At 38.1% G+C, this 18,979-nt stretch overlaps 1 protein-coding gene and 1 long non-coding RNA gene across 2 annotated transcripts; both read left to right on the top strand.

Moving 5' to 3' along the window:
- The first annotated feature begins 2,451 nt into the window (after positions 1-2,451).
- On the top strand, positions 2,452-10,280 carry LOC122982936. The gene is made up of 3 exons (XR_006403560.1): positions 2,452-2,952; positions 5,623-5,693; positions 9,374-10,280. It is a non-coding gene; the product is annotated as an uncharacterized LOC122982936 (long non-coding RNA).
- A 118-nt stretch (positions 10,281-10,398) lies between these two features.
- Positions 10,399-14,124, top strand: ren (renin). Its single transcript, XM_044351894.1, has 9 exons — positions 10,399-10,663; positions 11,101-11,248; positions 11,727-11,850; positions 11,940-12,058; positions 12,182-12,378; positions 12,927-13,049; positions 13,156-13,297; positions 13,395-13,493; positions 13,586-14,124. The coding sequence occupies exons 1-9, from the start codon at positions 10,587-10,589 to the stop codon at positions 13,745-13,747; spliced, it is 1,191 nt and encodes a 396-aa protein (XP_044207829.1). The 5' UTR covers positions 10,399-10,586; the 3' UTR covers positions 13,748-14,124.
- Positions 14,125-18,979: the final 4,855 nt, after the last annotated feature.

Below are 18,979 nucleotides of genomic sequence, written 5' to 3'. Positions count from 1 at the left end.
TATGGCACTCACTTGTATTGTTGTCTCCTGACTAGATCTCTGCTTGTGTTGTATCAGCTCTCAGATGTCAGTCACTTTGGATAAAAGTGTCTGCTAAATGAAATTGTGAATTGTAATCTACGTTTGTACTTTTACTTAAATAGCATTCTGAATGCAGGACTTAATTGTGATAAAAACTTGTAATGGAGTTGTTTTACTTGTATCCATGACAAGTAAGCAAACTCCATCCATCAATGAAGGCCAGAAGATGTGGCTGAAAGCAACAGAACCTCCACTGAGGTTGCATATTGCTACTTTAAGTAAAGGTTTTGAGAACTTCTTCCTCCACTGGTGCGCACACAGACACGCTCCCCTCCTGCATCGTTAACACACCAGAGCACATATCATTCTAATGCATTTTATCACCAACCACGAGATTCACATCACCCTCAGACCTCATGCTTGGTTTAAAAATATTTCACCAAACAAGATAATACGGCTTTCTTCCACCTCTACGTGTCATCAGCTAACTGTTCCAAACAAACAGGAAACATCTCAGCCAATGAGGTGGACAAGAGGTGAGCAACACCGTACATTTCAGGATCAAAACAAGTGTCCTTTCTTTCTTTCTTTCTTTCTTTCTTTCTTTCTTTCTCTAATCTCTTCAATTAAGGTCTTTGCTTGGTTGGAAATAGTAAGTAGGAGGAAGTGGACGGTATTTGATGTGAATTTCCTCAGACATCACATGTTTGATGTTCGTGTTCAACAGCTCACAAAGTAACAACTGAACATGAGTATTCACTACCTTCAATAAATAATTGCATCTAACTTGTCTGCAGTTTGTTAACATAAATAAAATCCTCATGGATTGGAGATCCTGTCTAAAAAGGCCTCTGTATATTTACTCTGTACTCATATGTGTATATGTGTTCAGTTTGTTTGGGTTCCTATGAACGCATTCAGATCTCTTTTGAAACAAAAGGTTAGCCAAACCCTCAGTTCTGCAGGTTATTAATGTACGTTAATAAGCAGTAGTGTCCAATATTCCAATATTACCTACTTTAATAGCTTATCTCGGGGGGTGTGAATGACAAATAAGGGACATTTGTGCCTTTGAGGCATCTTCAATCTACCTGGTTGAGGCTGACAGTTTAATAACTGAAGGTAAGGTTATATGGGACATCATATTTATCAGAGTTTATATTTAGAAAACGCAGAAAACCGAATAGATGATAACTGAATTAACTGGAATAGCTGATCTGTGGTATAAAGGTACTGATTTTTTATGAAGTTTTTATTTAGGCTACTTCTTACATCAAGACATCACTGTAGTTGTGTCTGAGATCGATAGCTGAGATCTTTCACAACAGGCATCAAAGAGGTATGTCATTTGTTCTGAGATGCCGTCACAACCCTCCCATCAAACACCACAAATCCACATGAACATCACATGTCCTCCTCAGACAGTAATTAAACTTTATTTTAAGATTTGTAACATAATTAAGACACTTTCAATAATAAAGAGATAGAAAACAACCGTGAGGAATCTTTTAATTGCAGCTATATATTTTAACTTCACAGTAATGCTTTTCTATCATCTCTTCTTCCTGATTTGCTTTCATTGTGATTTATGGCCCAATTTCTTCAGTATTAATACACAGTTTTATAGGCTTATATAAACCTTGCAGTGAACCACTTCATTAGGCTTTTTTCACTGATGTAAACACCTGGAATCAGACAGCACTTTTTTTTGGGTAAAAGGCCTTTTGGCATACAGGAAGTCATGTTTTTTATAAAGTCTATTGTTTGGGAGTTATGGCTACTGTAGCTCCCAAGGCAAATATTAAAAATACCCACAACAGTCAAATTACATCAACAGAGGCCCGAAGAGGGAAACTATTTACAGCAAACCTGCTGGAAAGCAAATTTATTATCTTTGTGCTAAAAGTAGAGAGAACATCAGCATGTGTTTCCAACATAAAAAGCACCCAAAGATGGGAAAGAACGGGACTGATATGATTTTGACTTCAGCTGAAATGAGTTTGTTATGCTCTACCTGTGTCCCAACATAGTAGGTCTTTTACAAGAGCTTTAACAACCCAAATATTCCACCTTTTCAGTATCCCTTGTAAAACTCTGTAATTGACTAGAATTAAAACCATCGCTGTTGTTGACTCTGAAGCATTAACAAACAGCATGTCAACAAATTGTTGTACAAGGAAACTGTTTGACATTTTGGGAAATACGCTTATTCACTTTATTGCTGAGAGTAAGATGAGAAGCTATGAAGCTACAGCCAGCAGCCCATTAGCTTAGCATGAAGACTGGAAACAGGGGAAAGCACGCCAACCTAGCTCTGTCCAGGTGTAAAAACATTCAACTGCCAGCACCTCTAAAGCTCATTAATGAACACGTTAGATGTTTGTTTGATCAAAAACTGAAGTATAGTCCAGCACGTAACTGCCCGTAAATTATCACAAATTGTTGTTTTAACACCTCTGTATTTGTGTGTATTATACGTATATACAAACGTATATATGTTAATTATATGTTAGTTAGTTAGCTTTAGAGGTGCTACAAGTTAGATTGTTTTACCTTTGAACATCCAGGCAAGCTGTTTCTCATTTTTTGCAGTCTTTATGCTAAGCTAAGCTAACCGACTGTAGCTTCATATTCAACGAGAGTGGTATCAATCTTTTTATCTAACCCTTGGAAAGACAGCAAATAAACGTATTTACCAAACAATTTCTTTAAAATGACTGAAATGATGTTGACTCTGAAGTGTCAAGCATGTTAGGTAATAACTTAAAATGTAGGTTAGCATGCCAACTGAAGACATCTCGACATGCTAATATTAGCATGTTAGTATCCCGATCAAAGCACCACTGACACTAACAGAGAACTTAGCCTCAGCTATCTGAGAGGTTGTGACCTTTATTCTGGAGCCACTCTCAAATTTTTTTCCCACTAGTGGTAAGTACATTCAAAAAACAAAGTTGTTTCTCAATTTCATTCATTCAACAGTTTTGTTTCCTGTTTTTTTTTTTTTTGCTTTTTTCTTTTTTGTAATGATAATTACAGTCTCACAAGGCTGCAGATATTTAAAACAGAAGATGTTTGTTTGAGGCTTTTGGTGACATAGTTCAGATTTCTGGGAAATGCAATGCAAAGTGCCTCTTCCCAAAATGAAGAAAAAATAAGTCTTAGAGACAACAGAGATGACAACAACAATAGAACTGAAACAATGAGACATTTCCATTATCTGCCTTCAGAGACGAGTCAGCTATTGTGAACAGCACACAGAGGATGTTTGGTGGGTGTAAGGATATGGAAGCTTGTTGTCCAGGAAGTCACAAAGCTAAGCAATTAGAGGAGGATGCCTTTTTTTAATGAGGATATCCTGTGCACACAATCCTGTCATGTGAACGAGGTAACCACAACAACTTTGAGAGCACTGACTCTTTAGAGATTTAATAGTGGTGACAGATATTGTCATTGTTGCTCACTGCCACACAGATCCATCCAATGACTAATAGATTAAATGAATTTATTTAAACAGGGAAAAAGTATAAATAACCAACTTGTTCTCACTTTCTTAACAATGTTTTGTTCCCCAGACTTTCATTTGGGATTTTTTTGCTTTCACAGTCAAGGGTTTTTAAATCTATGCGCCTATCAACACGACTTCATGGTGTGCAAGAAATTGTTATCAGCAGGGGATGAGAGCATGTTGCAAAGACAAATGTTCTTTTTAATGCTGACCTATAAAGTTCTTATAACCTTAAAGCTGCATGTATTGCTGTTTTTTGCCACCTGGGTTGGAAGCAGAACTAGCTAAAAACACAACATAGCGATAAAATAAAGAATTTGCAAGCAAAAAGTGTCCTAACACGTCCAGCAGACACGTGGTTAAAGAAGTATTCAGATTCTAGTATACTTAAATACAACGAAGAATACGACAATATAAAAATGCTCCAGCACAAGTAAAATTCTTTTATTAAAAATCTTACTTAAAGCAGCTATAGCATCGCTCATAGTGATGAACCTATAGAGAATTCTCACCTGCCTTTGCGGCTCCCTTCAGCTTTATGGAGCTTAATGGTGAGTTTCATCTCATTGTTTAGCTGTCTTCACTGTTTTGGTTTACTCTCACCGCTCTCACAGCATCATTTTCAGCCAAAGCAGGCAGCTGTTTTCAACGAAAAAGCTCTGTGCACTACCTGCTCAGCACCAAATGGCAAACAGACCCAGTTAATGACTAGCTAGTGAATATAGTGGAACATTTATCAGCTAAAGAGCCAGATTTTTCCCTCAGGAGCTGATACAGACCAAAATCAGTTAATGCAGGTTTAAGTACAAGCACAAAATGTCTCACATTGTGCAGAATAGCCAGTGTTATGTGTTATGTTATATAACAGTCAGTGTTATATTATTTATTATACATTATAGTGCTTGATTATTCCTACTGATTCATAACCATAACATGCATTTTAATGTTGTAGCGTCACGTGTCAAGGTGGAGCTAATTACAACCAGTTTATAGACTATACTTTTGGGCAGTTTAAACTGTAACAATTAGTGGTTTTGTAATGACTGTGACAAAATGACTAATAATTATAGCAGCTTTAAAATATGAAATGCCTCTTCTACAAATTCTCCTCTGCTCCTGTAAGTTTTTAAGGGCTCTCATTTAACAGATGACATGTTCCTGAATATGAGGGCATCAAAATAACTTCACCCAGCTTAATGGCTTAAATTAGGAGCATTCACAACACACTAGCACTGCGGTCTCTGAGATCAGACGTAGGAGGCCACATTTGGACTCAGATGTTTCAGTAGGACATATTTCCAGTTAAAAGATTTGGTATTGTGCTGCATATTTATGCTAACTGATGTAAATGTTAATGTGTCTGTTGGCAGTAAACATTGCACATATTACACAGGATGGCTCAATTTAAACAAAGCAACAAGCTTTTAATTGCTGGACGTCTCTATAAGCCATGGGACATGTTCTGACTGCCGGCAGCCTGCTGAGTGGCCTTGTTTTTGATATTAGTGAGACTTTGAAGTACAAATCAGTTGGCTTCACAAAGCTTTGTACCATGGCTTTGCTCCCTCATTTACTGAATCATTTTGGCTCCAGTGCTGTCACTGCTGGGTGTCTTTTTATATCAGCTGGCTGCATTTGGTATCTTCATCTTGTGATGCTGTGCACAGAGCCATAAAGATATGCACACACATGCTCACTTACACATGCATAACACACACACATTTTAAAAAAATGACAGTTTTATTTCTTAATTTAAGCCAAATATGAATTTTAGGCCTGTCATTTGTTTACAGTAATGTATTATTATTATGTGTAGATACAGAAGTATGCTGTTGAACTGTATAAATGAATAGGAAATGAAGCAGCTTGTCAACAAGATATATGAGGCAAACAAGTACCCATCAGAGCTACTTAATAGTAGTAAGGCGATCCACATGTACATTACTGTGTGACTGCCAGTGAGCTCACATTAAATATTCATGTGTCCAGGTGATGGATTGGCACACTTTGTTGTGTCGCAAACACTGAGCAGCACAACAAGTGCAGTTGCCATGGTTTCTCGAGTGTTCACCAGATGTTTTCTGTCTTTGTAGAGCATCTGTTTCCTAATAAGGCTCCCTGGGAATCGAAGTGCAGCAGCTCATCTTCACAAGACACAAACCAGGTATTTACACACACTATCTTGTCTAGATAAGTCACAGATTACATTTATACTCACCATGTTGTGTAATGTAACTTGAAAAGTAAATATAGGGCTGAACCACCAGCAACAGATCAGAGAAAGTTTTTCACAAATTCACTGGTTAACCTGATTTTATGCATATTGTTTTTAATTTATATATATATATAATTTCTTTTTTCTTCATATAAGTTATATTTTTATATGAATTATGTCTAATCTGTTTTATTTTTACTTCCCCTTTCTATTTTCTTGTTTGATTAATTAATTAATTAATTAATTAATTAATTTCTGCTTGTTACTGTTTTGCATTAAAGGAGAAAATGGGTGATATTCTATATTTTTCTTATTGTAAAGAGACCCATGAAAAACAAGTTTCCGACCTCTCAGAACTGTCTCTGTAGCGCTTAGCCCCGAGCCCATTCATTATTACTACTAAAGTCGTAATTCTTTTAACCTGCATTAACTATTTTTTTGGCCACTTGGGGGCAGTGGAAGCAAGTTGTGACACTGACAAATCATTAGCTTTCAAGTTAACATGTTGACCTTGTTAGCACACAAGTTGCTTATTTACAACATTATCATTCACTCTAGCTCTGTGTTTGGTCAACTAACCTCTGGACGAAAATATCTGTCTCTTCAGCTGCTAAACGCTCCACTATGTTCACCAGCTAGTCGCTAACTGTTTGCATTTGGTGCTGAGCAGGTAGTGTGCAGTGGTTTTTAGAGCTTTTTCTCTGAAAACAGCTGCCTGCTGTGGCTGAAAAATTGACACTACGGTATGAGAGCGATGAGAGTGAACCAACAGTAAAGTTGCAGCTGGACAGCTGAACGATGAGCTGAAACTCACTATGAACCTCTGTAAAGCCGAGAGGAGCTGCAGAGTCGGATGATAATTCTCTGTTCATCACTACAAGTGACACCTCTCACATTACACATTGTCATTTGATACATTGTTATTTAAAAAATATTGATTATAGCCACCTTAAAAAACAAATTTGTAAATCTTTAGTTTCAGTTTTTAATATAAATAATTCCATAAACAGCTACATAAACAGCTGGGCACTGTGGTTTTTAGAAATATTTACTCAAACTGGAGTAAAAAGTGTATAGGTTAGGGACTGATTTGGTGCACTAGGCAAGTATTTTTATATAACATCTTCCAACAACAAGGCAATTCAAAGTGCGTCACATAAAACATAAAAGGCATTAAGACAAGCAATTAAAGAAACGCAAGACAATATAAAAAACACATTTAATATAGAGCATTTAGAATAGAATTTAAAACAGATGAATAAAATAGATAAAAAAAATACAACACAGTGTGAGATATGAATAAACAGTCCCAAATTTAATTTAATAAAAGGCGGGGGCAAAACAAAAAAGTCTTCAGCCTCAATTTAAAAGGACTGACATTTGGAGCAGATCTCATGCTTTCTGGAAGTTGTTCCAGATATGTGGTGCATAAAAACTAAATGCTGCTTTTCCGTGGTTAGTTTTGTCTCTGGTGACAGAAAGCAGACCTGTTCCAGACGATCTGAGAGGTCTGGACACTTCATAACAAAACAACAGATCAGAAATGTATTTGACCATGTGGGACTGACTCTAAATGAACCACAGCGTCCATGTTCATTTTAATGAAGGAACATGTCATTCAGTGCAGCAGTGCGGCTCACTGGTCTGTTTTTAATAGTTTTTGAACAACACTGGGGGTCTATGACACAGAGGAATGAGCTGTATCAGGCTTTGGACAAATAATGCTGGTAGGATTGTTGGTTTTGGTCTTTTTCCTGAATTTGTTGACAATAAGAAATGTTTTCCTTCAGGGTTGCATGTGATTAGAGTACAGAATGATTCCCTCAGGTGAAGTCTTGTTTGTTCTGTTCTGCCCTGATGTGTTTTTAAGTCCAATGCTGCTCCCTGCTGGCCAGGAGTGATACAGTGATACATGTTTACTTTTCACACGGTCCAAAGAAAAAGAATCATGTGAAAAATTAAAACATTAATTAGATAAGATAAATCAGCCCACAAAAAAATGTAACACAGTGCTCTTGGGGATGGATATCATACTGTTGCACATAAAATATGTTTTTACTACATCTTTTGGTCTCAATTCCTACATTTTTTACCTCCTGTTGCGAAGACTGTCTCACATATTTTCATACATATTGTCTCCAGATGGAATCACAGTCTCGTCATCTCTAATTTGGAGTTCATTGCTTCAAATTCAAAAACATAACTGTGAATAAAATCAGTGGAACCAAATTGTTGTTCTCTGTTTTTATGCGCACTTCATTGTATGAAGCAACTGCTTAGAAATAAGCCAAAAACATACAAACACTTAGCATTTAATGGATCATGCCAGCTGGTCAGGATTTAAAATTGAGTTTTTGTGGGTTTGGGAGTCAGGCTTGTTTGTTTGAGTGATAACTTCCCTCGAGTCTCATTTCCTGCAAACAACCACTGCTCTGCTTCATATCTTTCTTATCATGATAGATAGCTCACAACCCTACAAGATCCTCTTACGTGTGTTCTGCCTCTGATGTGCGTCTGTCGGCAGAAACTCGTTTGAGGCGTAGTCTGTGGCACCTTTTTCAACACCCTCCTCTTTTATCATCACAAATCTTTTGGTTTATTTTGTTTTCAGACCAGAGAGTTATCTTACCGTTTAGAGCTGTAAGGCTGAATGAAGACTTTTGTACAGTTTATTTCCGATTTTCCAGTACATGTACTGTCCAGGCCTACAAGGGAATATGAGTAGCACTGAAAACCCATGAACATCACATAAATCATCCTTCAGGAGACACTTTCACATTTCCCATGCCCACCCGTGGAGTGGACTAACTGGAGAGGTGGGAGGCCAGGCAGGAGTGACGCATAGGTCCCTGTAGGCAGTGTGGGAAAGAGACTTATGGGTATGCATTTAGTCAGCCAGGTTAAGAGTCAGATGTCTGTGAGATTGTCCCCAAAATGTCCTGTCAAAATCTGCCTCTGAGGCCTAATTGCAGGACAGATAAGACAGGTACACTGGCCTCTTATTAAGTAAAATGTCTAATATTAAAGCTGTTTTGTATTTTTATAATAACAATGCATCAAATGACTACATGTAACATGAGTTATAGTAACAAACCCACAGAAAATTATCACTCAACTGAGCTTTTTAGCAGCTTATTTCTTTGTTTTTTCTGACCGACGTCTTTACAACTTTACTGTGTTACTAACTAGCACCAAACAGTGCTGACAACAAGGTTAGCAACTAACTAGTAAACATATATAAAAACACATATGTCCCTCAAAAGTTGGTGGAGACCAAACCAGAGCTAAAAGGAGAGTGAATATTTGATTTACATTCATCACGTGTCCAGAAACATGACTCCAAATGAATGCTAATGTTGCTAGCTGTGTCTATTGGATGTGTAAAAAGGGAAGCATATGTTTAGAGCTTGTTCAACGGCCTCTAAGTGGCCAAAAATAATTGTTTCTGCAATAAAAGACATTAAATAAAATCTATAACAGGTCAACATAGAGGCTATTTACATATTTTCATATTTACAAGTTGCACACAAGAGAGAAAGCACAAATTATCAGTCAATCCGCAGTAGAATGTTGTTGTAAGTAAGTTCTGCCTCTATAACCTGTGTGTAACCATGCTATCATTTCCACAGGGATTATCTCAGTGGCCAACCTCTGACCTCAGCTATGGCTGTCTGAGCTTTTGCTTGACATGGAAACTCACATATCTCCAGGATTGACTGGGTACGGTACCAACACACGACCCCATCCTGACAGGCCAGATATTGTGGGAATCCTCCCTCTGGTTAAACCCAGTGAGAACGACCACAGAGTGATTAGGTGTTAGTCCTTGTTGAGTCTGAGCATCACAGAAAGAAGTACAGTGCAGTATGAAAACACTGAACACTGCCAGTGTCCTACGCCACATAATACACTCAACATGGGCCCCATCTCCTGCTAACGATCTCTGTCTAAGACCTTGAAGTGAACTTACAGATGTGTATTGTCCTTCACCCTTAGCCTTTTGATGGGAAAATCAATAAAGTGGTGCACAAGCTGCAGTGAACTTTACATGAGAAGAGGAATCAGTACTTGAGTGTAAACAGAGAGGTGTAAAACCTGTCTACTCCACAGATGAGCACATGATGGCTGTGGGAAAAAGAGACAAGACAAGCAGCAAAAGACTGAAATCAACATTTTAAATCATACTGATCTTTAAGTTAAACATTTATAGCAAATGAGTTATAAGACCAGAACAGATCAGTATCAAGTGAAGTGGATATATAAACATAGAAATCATGCCTTAAAGTACGTTTGTAGAGTGCAGGCTACAGCACCTGAGATTTAATACGACTTGTAACTGAGTTTAGGAAGTAACATCCAACTAATCTGTCCCTGACTGCTCAGAGCATCTTTCAGTCCCTCTAAAGCTTCTCACAGCCCTACAGACAAGGTGTCCAGCCTACCAACGTCAGCAATCTCAGGAGCTCTGCACCCCTGCTTTCTGTCTTCAATGTTTTTTAAGAGGGTCAAAGTTCAGACCTCTCACTGGGACCTGTTTATCACAGGAGGGGTTGTGTGACCAAGACAGAAGGGCAGGGGGAGGGAGAGGAGGAGGAGGGGGGGGGGAGAGTTTGTTTTCAAGTGGACACCTCCAGGAAAGCTCCCAGCCAGAGCCAGTGGCCCACGGGTGAGAACACAGTGAGGAGGACATGGTATAAAAAGAGTCGAGGGACTAGACGCCACAGAGAGACACAAACTCAGATTCAATAAACGTGGGATATTCACAAAACTGGAGAAACCAACTTTGCACATACAGCTTCCATCACTTACCCGAATATACCGCCTGCTATTATAGAAGTCACCATGGCCGCACTGATGAATTATTGGATGTGTTTGGCTGCTCTGTCGCTGACAGTGACCACGAGCCACACTTTGCGAAGGTAAGAAACTCTTATATACCTGCCTATTTAGCTTCAAGAAACAAGAGCAGTGCAGATTTACTATATAATTTGGATCCACGTAAGACAAAACATGCTACAGCAAAGTAGTGACAGCAAACAACAAAACAAATAAGGACAGGAAAACAAATGTGTTTTATTGGTTCATTATAAAAGCTAATGTTTTCAGCATTGGCTTACCATATGTTTTTGTTCATTTTTCTGGCTAGGCACTGAGAGCAAAGCAGTCTGTACTTTATTAAGGGCTCATTGTTATACTGGCATGATGACCAGGCATATATGTATGCATGAAAAATAATATTCGCATACTTCTTCAGCAACTCCTCAGTCATCGCGTCGACAATTCCTCTTTTGTGTTCGTTTTCAGTTTTTCTTTCGCGTGAAGATGAATTTTCCCTGCTTGTCTGTTCTCTTTCCAGGATCACGCTGAAGAAGATGCCATCTATCAGAGAGACACTGCAGGAGATGGGCGTTTCTGTGGAGCAGGTGTTGAGTGAGCTGGCCCAGAAGAGCACAGGCGACACCAACAACGGGACTGTTCCCACACCTCTAACCAACTACTTGGATGTGAGAAACTTTTATCTGTTTTGTATTACATATTTAAAATATAAATTCTGAAACTTCTTGTGTGTGCATGTGTGTGTGTGTGTGTGTGTGTGTGTTTGTGTTTGTGTGTATTTGTGAAGGCTCTGAGTCATGCAGGTGATAAAAAATTCAGAAGTTGAAGACAACCAGATTTGCTTTTTTAGCCTTGAAGACAAAAGCAGACTTTAGTGTTGAAGGTTAAAACAGCAACTAATCCAAGAGCCTTCACCAGCTCTCTTGGACGAATATCATCAAGAGTAAAACAGCAGATCCGGTTGCCTTTGAATTAGTGCTTTAAAATATTCTTAGTGTGAGTCATACTCTCAATGTCACATTACCCTCAAATAATATTGCCTTACTGCTCCAGGATAAAAGGTTTTTGAATAAATACTCAAATAACACTGGAAAATCTGAATTTGTATCATAAAGACACATTTTCCTGTTTTTGTCCCTCCAAAAGACACAGTACTTTGGTGAAATCAGTATCGGCTCTCCAGCCCAGATGTTCAACGTGGTGTTTGACACAGGCTCAGCCAACCTGTGGGTGCCCTCGCAGAGCTGCTCTCCTTTCTCCACTGCCTGCTGTAAGTGTCCACGTGTACACAAAAAAACAAATGAAAGCTTCCCTCAAAGACTTTTGTTTTGTGACTCAAATGAATTTTTGAACTTTTAGTCACTCACAACAGGTATGATGCCTCCCAATCTCGGACGTACGTCGAGAACGGAACAGGGTTTTCCATCCAGTACGCCTCTGGAAATGTCAGGGGATTTCTGAGCGAGGATGTGGTCGTGGTGAGTTCAAAATCAGTGACCTGTATGATAAAGGAGTTTCATTTTTACATAAATGCTGCAACTTCCTCTAAGCGGTTACGCTCCCAACCCATATTTGACCCTCAGCTTGTTTTATTCCTGCAGGTTGGTGATATCCCTGTGGTTCAAGTGTTTGCTGAGGCCACCTCACTGTCTGCCATGCCCTTCATCTTTGCCAAGTTTGATGGAGTCCTGGGGATGGGCTACCCTAACGTGGCCATCGATGGCATCACTCCGGTGTTTGACCGCATCATGTCCCAGCATGTCCTCAAGGAGGAGGTGTTCTCTGTCTACTACAGCAGGTGGGTTGAACTGAGCGAAATGACATGCTCTAGATTCTGTATAATTTTGTACAGAGAAAAGTTCATAAGATAATTTAAGATTAGCAAGAAAATATAGATTTTTCTTGTTGATTTTAGTTGCTGTTAAGACTTGAATTTGATCAATGAGAAAAAAAATCTAATATTTTTTATCTGACAGGCAGAGCTGAAGAAAAAAAAAGAGTTTGGAAAAACAATTAAGAAGAGTTCATTTTGGACCTAGAGAGGGTGTCATAACAAACTAGATATGAATTTATTATGTCTCTTTTTTCGTACTTGTTTTTCATTTATTATGTTCAGTTATGTCCAGAAGAAACCAGTCAGAAAAAAATGAGTTGTTCTTTTGTGTTTTTCTTTCCTTTCGGGGACTTTGTAAGAATCAGAAGTCATAGGATTCAGCTCCAGCTGAATGAATATTTTACAGTTCATTTGAAAATAAAACATGAAAATCACCAGCAGGAGCAAAGACAATATGCTCTGCATTGTGTTCTTTAATAATGGGGCTTGAATATGTGATTTATTATTTTCAGGGATCCAAAACACTCCCCAGGTGGAGAGCTGGTGCTGGGCGGCACTGACCCAAACTACTACACCGGAAACTTCAATTACATGGACACCAGAGAGACGGGCAAATGGGAAGTTACCATGAAAGGGTAAGATCTTTGCTTCAGACCCTATACAGCATGTGTGCGTGAGTGTGTGTGCGCACCCATTCAGAAACATGTGTTTTATTTTCCACCACTTTTTTCATTCTCCCAGCGTTTCTGTGGGGACGGAGATGGTGTTTTGTGTGGAGGGCTGCACAGCTGTGATAGACACCGGCTCCTCCTACATCACAGGCCCGGCCTCCTCTGTGTCTTTGCTGATGAAAACCATTGGAGCACAGCTGGATGAAAGTGGAGTAAGTTTTTACACACGCAACATGGTTTCCCACAGAAAACATTTGCCTGTAAAAATTCATTACCCGTCATCACCCATTACTTAATGTTGTTCATCAGTACAAAGTCAATTGTGACACTGTGAAGACACTGCCCAGTATCACTTTCCACCTGGGTGGCCAGGAGTATTCACTCACTCAGGAGGATTATATCTTATGGGTAAGCAGGATTACAAATGCTGGAACATTTTCACATTACATTACTGTCATACAGGCTTAATTTGATTTTAAAATGTTCATTTGTGGCTCCAGCAATCACAGATGGAAGGGGATGTCTGCACTGTCACCTTCAGGGGCTTGGATGTGCCACCACCTACAGGTCCCATCTGGATTTTGGGAGCCAACTTCATCGCCCGCTACTATACAGAGTTTGACCGTCGCAATAATCGAATAGGCTTTGCCACAGCAGTCTGACAGGAAGCTAAACGTCACGCTCTGTTTGTCTCCTTTTCTATCTTTGCTGCTATCTCCCCATTTGTCCAGTCATCCCTTCAGTTGCTTCTTATGATCACTCATGACCAGATAAAGTTTGTTTTATAAAAAAGGTAGAGAAGAGTGCACATTAAAGAATGTCATCCTTCCATTTCTTGCATTTCTTCTTTCCTGTTATATAACATTTTGTACTAGTTGCACTGAACACCTTCTGAGCTTTTTTTATTTATAAGAATTTACCAGCAAATGCAAAGTTTTTGTGTTTGTGTGTGACTCTGTTGAATAATCTCATACAGCAACAGTGAAAATCCATATCTGTATTGTACTGACGTAACAAGAATAAACTTGTTTACTTGGGATTTCAATTGGATTTCATCCTGTCTGCATTAATGAATGCATTGTTTCCATCCGAGTCAATCGAATGAATTTTGTGACCACGTGAAAGTCAAGGCCAAGTTGAAAACAGATTGCTGTAACATATTTAATCAACCACACCTGATCAGTCACGGATATGTTTGACATTGTTTATTGAGTAACTGTATATAAACGTTTATATTATTAGCTAAAAAGGTAAAAAACAATTGGATACACATTCGTCTCGTGTGGCAGTCATGTGCACTGCAGTGTGATGTGAAACGTCTGTACAGCAGGGCTTAGGAGCGAGGGCTTGATATAATGTCACAATCATATTTTCTAAATCAAATCATCCTTTTTCAAGTTTCTGTGCAGCTTGAGATCCATGACACTGTGAGAATCTCTCCTTTTCTGGGGCAAAAAGTTATGTTTTTGGTGTAAAAAAAAAAGCAAGCAAACCATGGTGTAGCGATGGTCCTGAATTCCAGTTTTTAGTATCAGAGTAAAACATCTTAAAAAAGCCCTGGCTCTTTTAAAAGATGTATCTTCAGTGGGATCTTAAGACTGACCCCACCAAGACAGTTATTTCTGCTTACTTAGCAGGCTGAAGAGAGTCAAAGATAACAAAACAATAAAAGTACACATATTCATCAGATGCTCTTGTCAGATATTTTTGTCTTTCTTCTCTCTTTATTGTTCAGGAAAGTCCTTCCATACCACCATGAAGTGACAGTGGCGATGACATACTTCCTTGATCTCACATCCATGAATTGTCTGCTTTGGATTTTATCTGTTGTCAGTACACAGCAAGGTGAAGGTGGATGTCTCTGTACTGGCATTTAATCAACAGCATATTCAAACCACTGCAAAAACATCTCTCTCTGTACGAGTCAACAGAGCTATTTAGGCTGGAAACTTGCCCAAACAACCACTCAGGCATATCCCAGCCCCCTCCCCCCACCAAAAAAACAAAAAAAAAACAAAAAACAGATGCATTATTTTCATAAAATATAATCTATATTATTCCTGGCTGTATTATTCTTAGCTATATTATTATTGTAACAGCTTCTTATGGACCTTGGAGCTGTTACAACAGCAAATTGATATTATTTGGGAATATTGTCTAGTCTCTTGACAGTCATTCTGGATTCAACCTTTGTCCTTAAAAAATGTATAACTGATGAAAGACAAAATGGTTTTTCTCCTCTTATGTACAAAGCTGCAGTCTCAAAGCTAATCTGTCATACATGACAAATGACACATCTTGAAGGAATAGTTCATACATTTGTACATTTTGGGAGATATTATTTGCTTTGCAGAGAGTTAGAGGAGAAAATTGCCATGTCCATTCAATATGAAGCTGGAGCTAGCAGCAGGTTAGCTTAGTTTAGCATAAAGACTGGTAGCAGAGGGAAACAGCCGGTCTTCCTCTTTCTTAAAGTAACAAACCCACCTACGAGCACCTCTATAGCTAACTAATTAACACCTTGCTTCTTTAATTCGTGTAAAAAATGTTGTACAGTACAGCAGTAATGCATTAGATAACAGCCTGCAAGTGTAATTATTTAGCTAGTATATATAGGATATCAATAAAAAACAACTTTCTGGGTGCCTATACATACAAATATGTGAGTGAAGGGGATGAAGAACAGATGGTTGGAAGGTGATAACGTCTATGTGTTTAAGAAGGAAACTGTACCAGCAGAGACTCCTGGTTCTGACCAAGAAATAGTCTGCTATATAACCCCCCGTAAACCGTATCTTAGTTTTCTGTATGGATTAAACGATTGAGATACAAGGTGGACAATTTTTGATTTTCAGTGGGGGTTATGTGCTGAACTATGACACCATGATGCTTCAGTTTTTGATTAAACAAACGACATATAACTTGATTAGCAACCTTAGTGGTGTTGGTAGGTGGATTTTCCTACCTTTTGACACATCCAGGCTAGTGTCCTCTTGTTTCCAGTCTTTGTGCTAAGCTAAGCTACTAGCTGTAGCCTCATATTTAAAGGACAGATATGAGTGGTAACAATCTTCTTATTTAACTCTCTGCAAGAAAGCAAATAAGCGTATTTCCCAAAATGTCAAAACATTTCCTTAAACTGACATGCAGCCCTAATTTGAGACAGCAGCACTTTTGTCATCTCAGTTGGGGGAGTTTTTGTTCCAAAAGGGAGTAGCGGGCCAGAGTGAGATACTTAAATTACAGATATGTCAGCAGTTTGTGAGGTAATTTATTGGTATTTATCAAAACTCAACACATCCTCATAATTAAATGACGGCATAGGTCGATTGTACCATGCACTCCAGACTGACCCAGAGCAGCATTTTCTGATATGCCACCTCTATCGGTGCTTTCCAAAACTGTTACAAATCACAGTTAAAAAATGTTTTATGGTGTGACAACGCTGTGGTTTAGGTCTGGTGAGATTTAGGCACAAAAACCACTTGGTTAGGGTTAGGAACAGATTGTGGTTTGGGTTAGATCACTTGAAACCTGGTGTGGGTTAAAGTTACTACTTCCTTAAACTTTCGTTGTCATTGCAACAGAAGACACCTCGGCAACTGTAGTTACAGTTTTTAAAAAACTGCCCTGACTTGCGATTAGAAACGGGAAGCGAACAGTGGTCAGTTGCAGCTAAGTCCACTTTTCGCCTTCTAACTATCTAGCCATTCACCAAACCTGCTACCTCTGTTTATTTGTCACCCTGTCTTGACTTCATCTGAACTGCGTCACTTCTCCGAGTCATAATTACTATAGCCGCTAGATGGTGTCTGTCACTCAAATGTTACCATAAGTCGTTTTTGCTGGCTGAATTTTCGACCTATACTGTTGTTTTTCTTTTAAGGATAGGCTGCAATAACTCAACCCCCTGTAGTTTTATTCTGGACATCCTGTGCAATACTAGAAATACTAAAACAGTTCATATGAAACAGATGGAAAATGACTGTTAAATAAAAATCTTCGCATGGTACATTGGACAGAGTTTTGTCAGCTTTTGTTAGTTTTAACGGTACACTGCTCTGTACGTGATTTGGTTTTCTTTTCAGGTGCAGTTGGTGCATGGAGTCACACAAGAATTTGATGGACCTTGTGAATTTTTTTTTCCACAATGGAAAATGAGGCACATAAAAAGCTGGGCTAAAGACACCTTTTCTATTCCCATGCCCTGAATTTAGAATTTGATCACACAGAAATGATACTGTCAGATAAATTCAGTGGTGGAAAAAACACTAAGCCCCTGTACTTAGAGTAAAATCTTGTGTTATTCTATATTTTTCTTATTGTCCACAAATCCCAGAAAAACAATAAAACCAGCAGTTAGTGTCACTCAAAACTTTTCTCCTTCCCAACCCTTTCTGTGGCACTCCAAAGCTCACTGGTTCCTACAAAGACATACAGTTTTAAAAACAGCTCATAAATATAACATAATATAATCTAATTTTTTAAAAGGTGAAATAATTCCCTAAAACAGCTGGGTGCAGACATTTTTAGCATCACTTTAACATCACTCAAATCGTAGCATTTGTTGGGGACTGTTTTTAGCAGCGGATTAATACACATTTACTATAACGAGACAGTGCACGTGGGATTGACTCAAAATAAAGTACAGGCTGTAATGTTGAACAGTGTTCGGCAACTTACTTGAAAATTGTAATTAAAAGTAATCATATTACTTAATACTCAGCAGCAAAAGTAACGTTATATCACTTGTTACTTTTGTTACTCAGTCGTCAGCTCTGTCAAAGTGGCCTTTAAACAACTCAAAATCCTCCACACCCACACGCTGCATCATGTGTTTTTAACACATGAAGAAATAGAAAATGAGATGTTTGTGGTTTAACAAGCAGGCAGGATACAGTTTGGTAGGATTTAGTTACTCAGTGACTGCACACAACACTCCAGAAGTCCCGACTTCAGCTTCACAATTTACATACCCTCCAGTTCTGAACAAAACTAGTGTTAGGTGACTCCTGAATGTATAAGACAACTTTGGAAGTTGTCTTATACACAGGAAGACCGCAAGTAATGCAGTGTTACTGGGATCAGTAACAGTGATGTCATTTTTTGTCATCACATCACTGTAACACGTTACTGCCCAACACTGGTAACGAGAATGATAAACACTATCAGACTACTACGAAATACTTCTTAGTAGAATAAATTTACTGTTGGTTTTGGTCTTTTTATTGAATTTATTGACAACAAGAAAAATAATTAATATTTTAATTATTAATAATAAGTAGTAATACCTCAGTGTAAAAAAAAAAATCTTTTACAAGTAAAAGTCCTGAGTTTATTTATTAAGTAAAAATGATTTATTATTTTTTACTTAACTTAACTTACCAGCAAAAGTACAGAAGTGTTATCACCAAATTTACTTTAAGTATCAAAAGTGCTCATTATACTAAATAGCCTCTTCCAGTGTTTTATATATATATATATATATATATATATATATATATATATATATATATACATATATATTGGATTAATATTATGATTATTGATATTGTAACATGTAAGCAACACACAATGTTGTTGCTGATTGAGGAAAAGCTCATTTTACTATACATACTGTTGAATAATTTAATCTGCAGCAATGCATCATGTTCTATTTGTTGTTTGTATGTTTTGTAGGTAAAATATTAATCTGCAGAATAACTACAAGATAAGTGGAGCCCAATGTACAGTATTTCCCTCTGAAATGTAGCGGAAGTAAAAAGAAGCACAAATTGGAAACATTTAAGCAAAGCACAAAAACCTCAAAATTGTACTAATTACAGCGCTTGAGTAAATGTACTTTGTTATTTTCCACCACTAATTCAATTTTAAACAGTAGAAAACAGTAGAAA

The sequence above is a fragment of the Thunnus albacares genome, chromosome 5 (assembly GCF_914725855.1).
Source record: "Thunnus albacares chromosome 5, fThuAlb1.1, whole genome shotgun sequence".
NCBI classification, from domain to species: Eukaryota; Metazoa; Chordata; class Actinopteri; order Scombriformes; family Scombridae; genus Thunnus; species Thunnus albacares.
The sequence above is the reverse complement of the archived record's forward strand: the minus strand, read 5'-3'. Positions and strand labels throughout refer to the sequence as shown.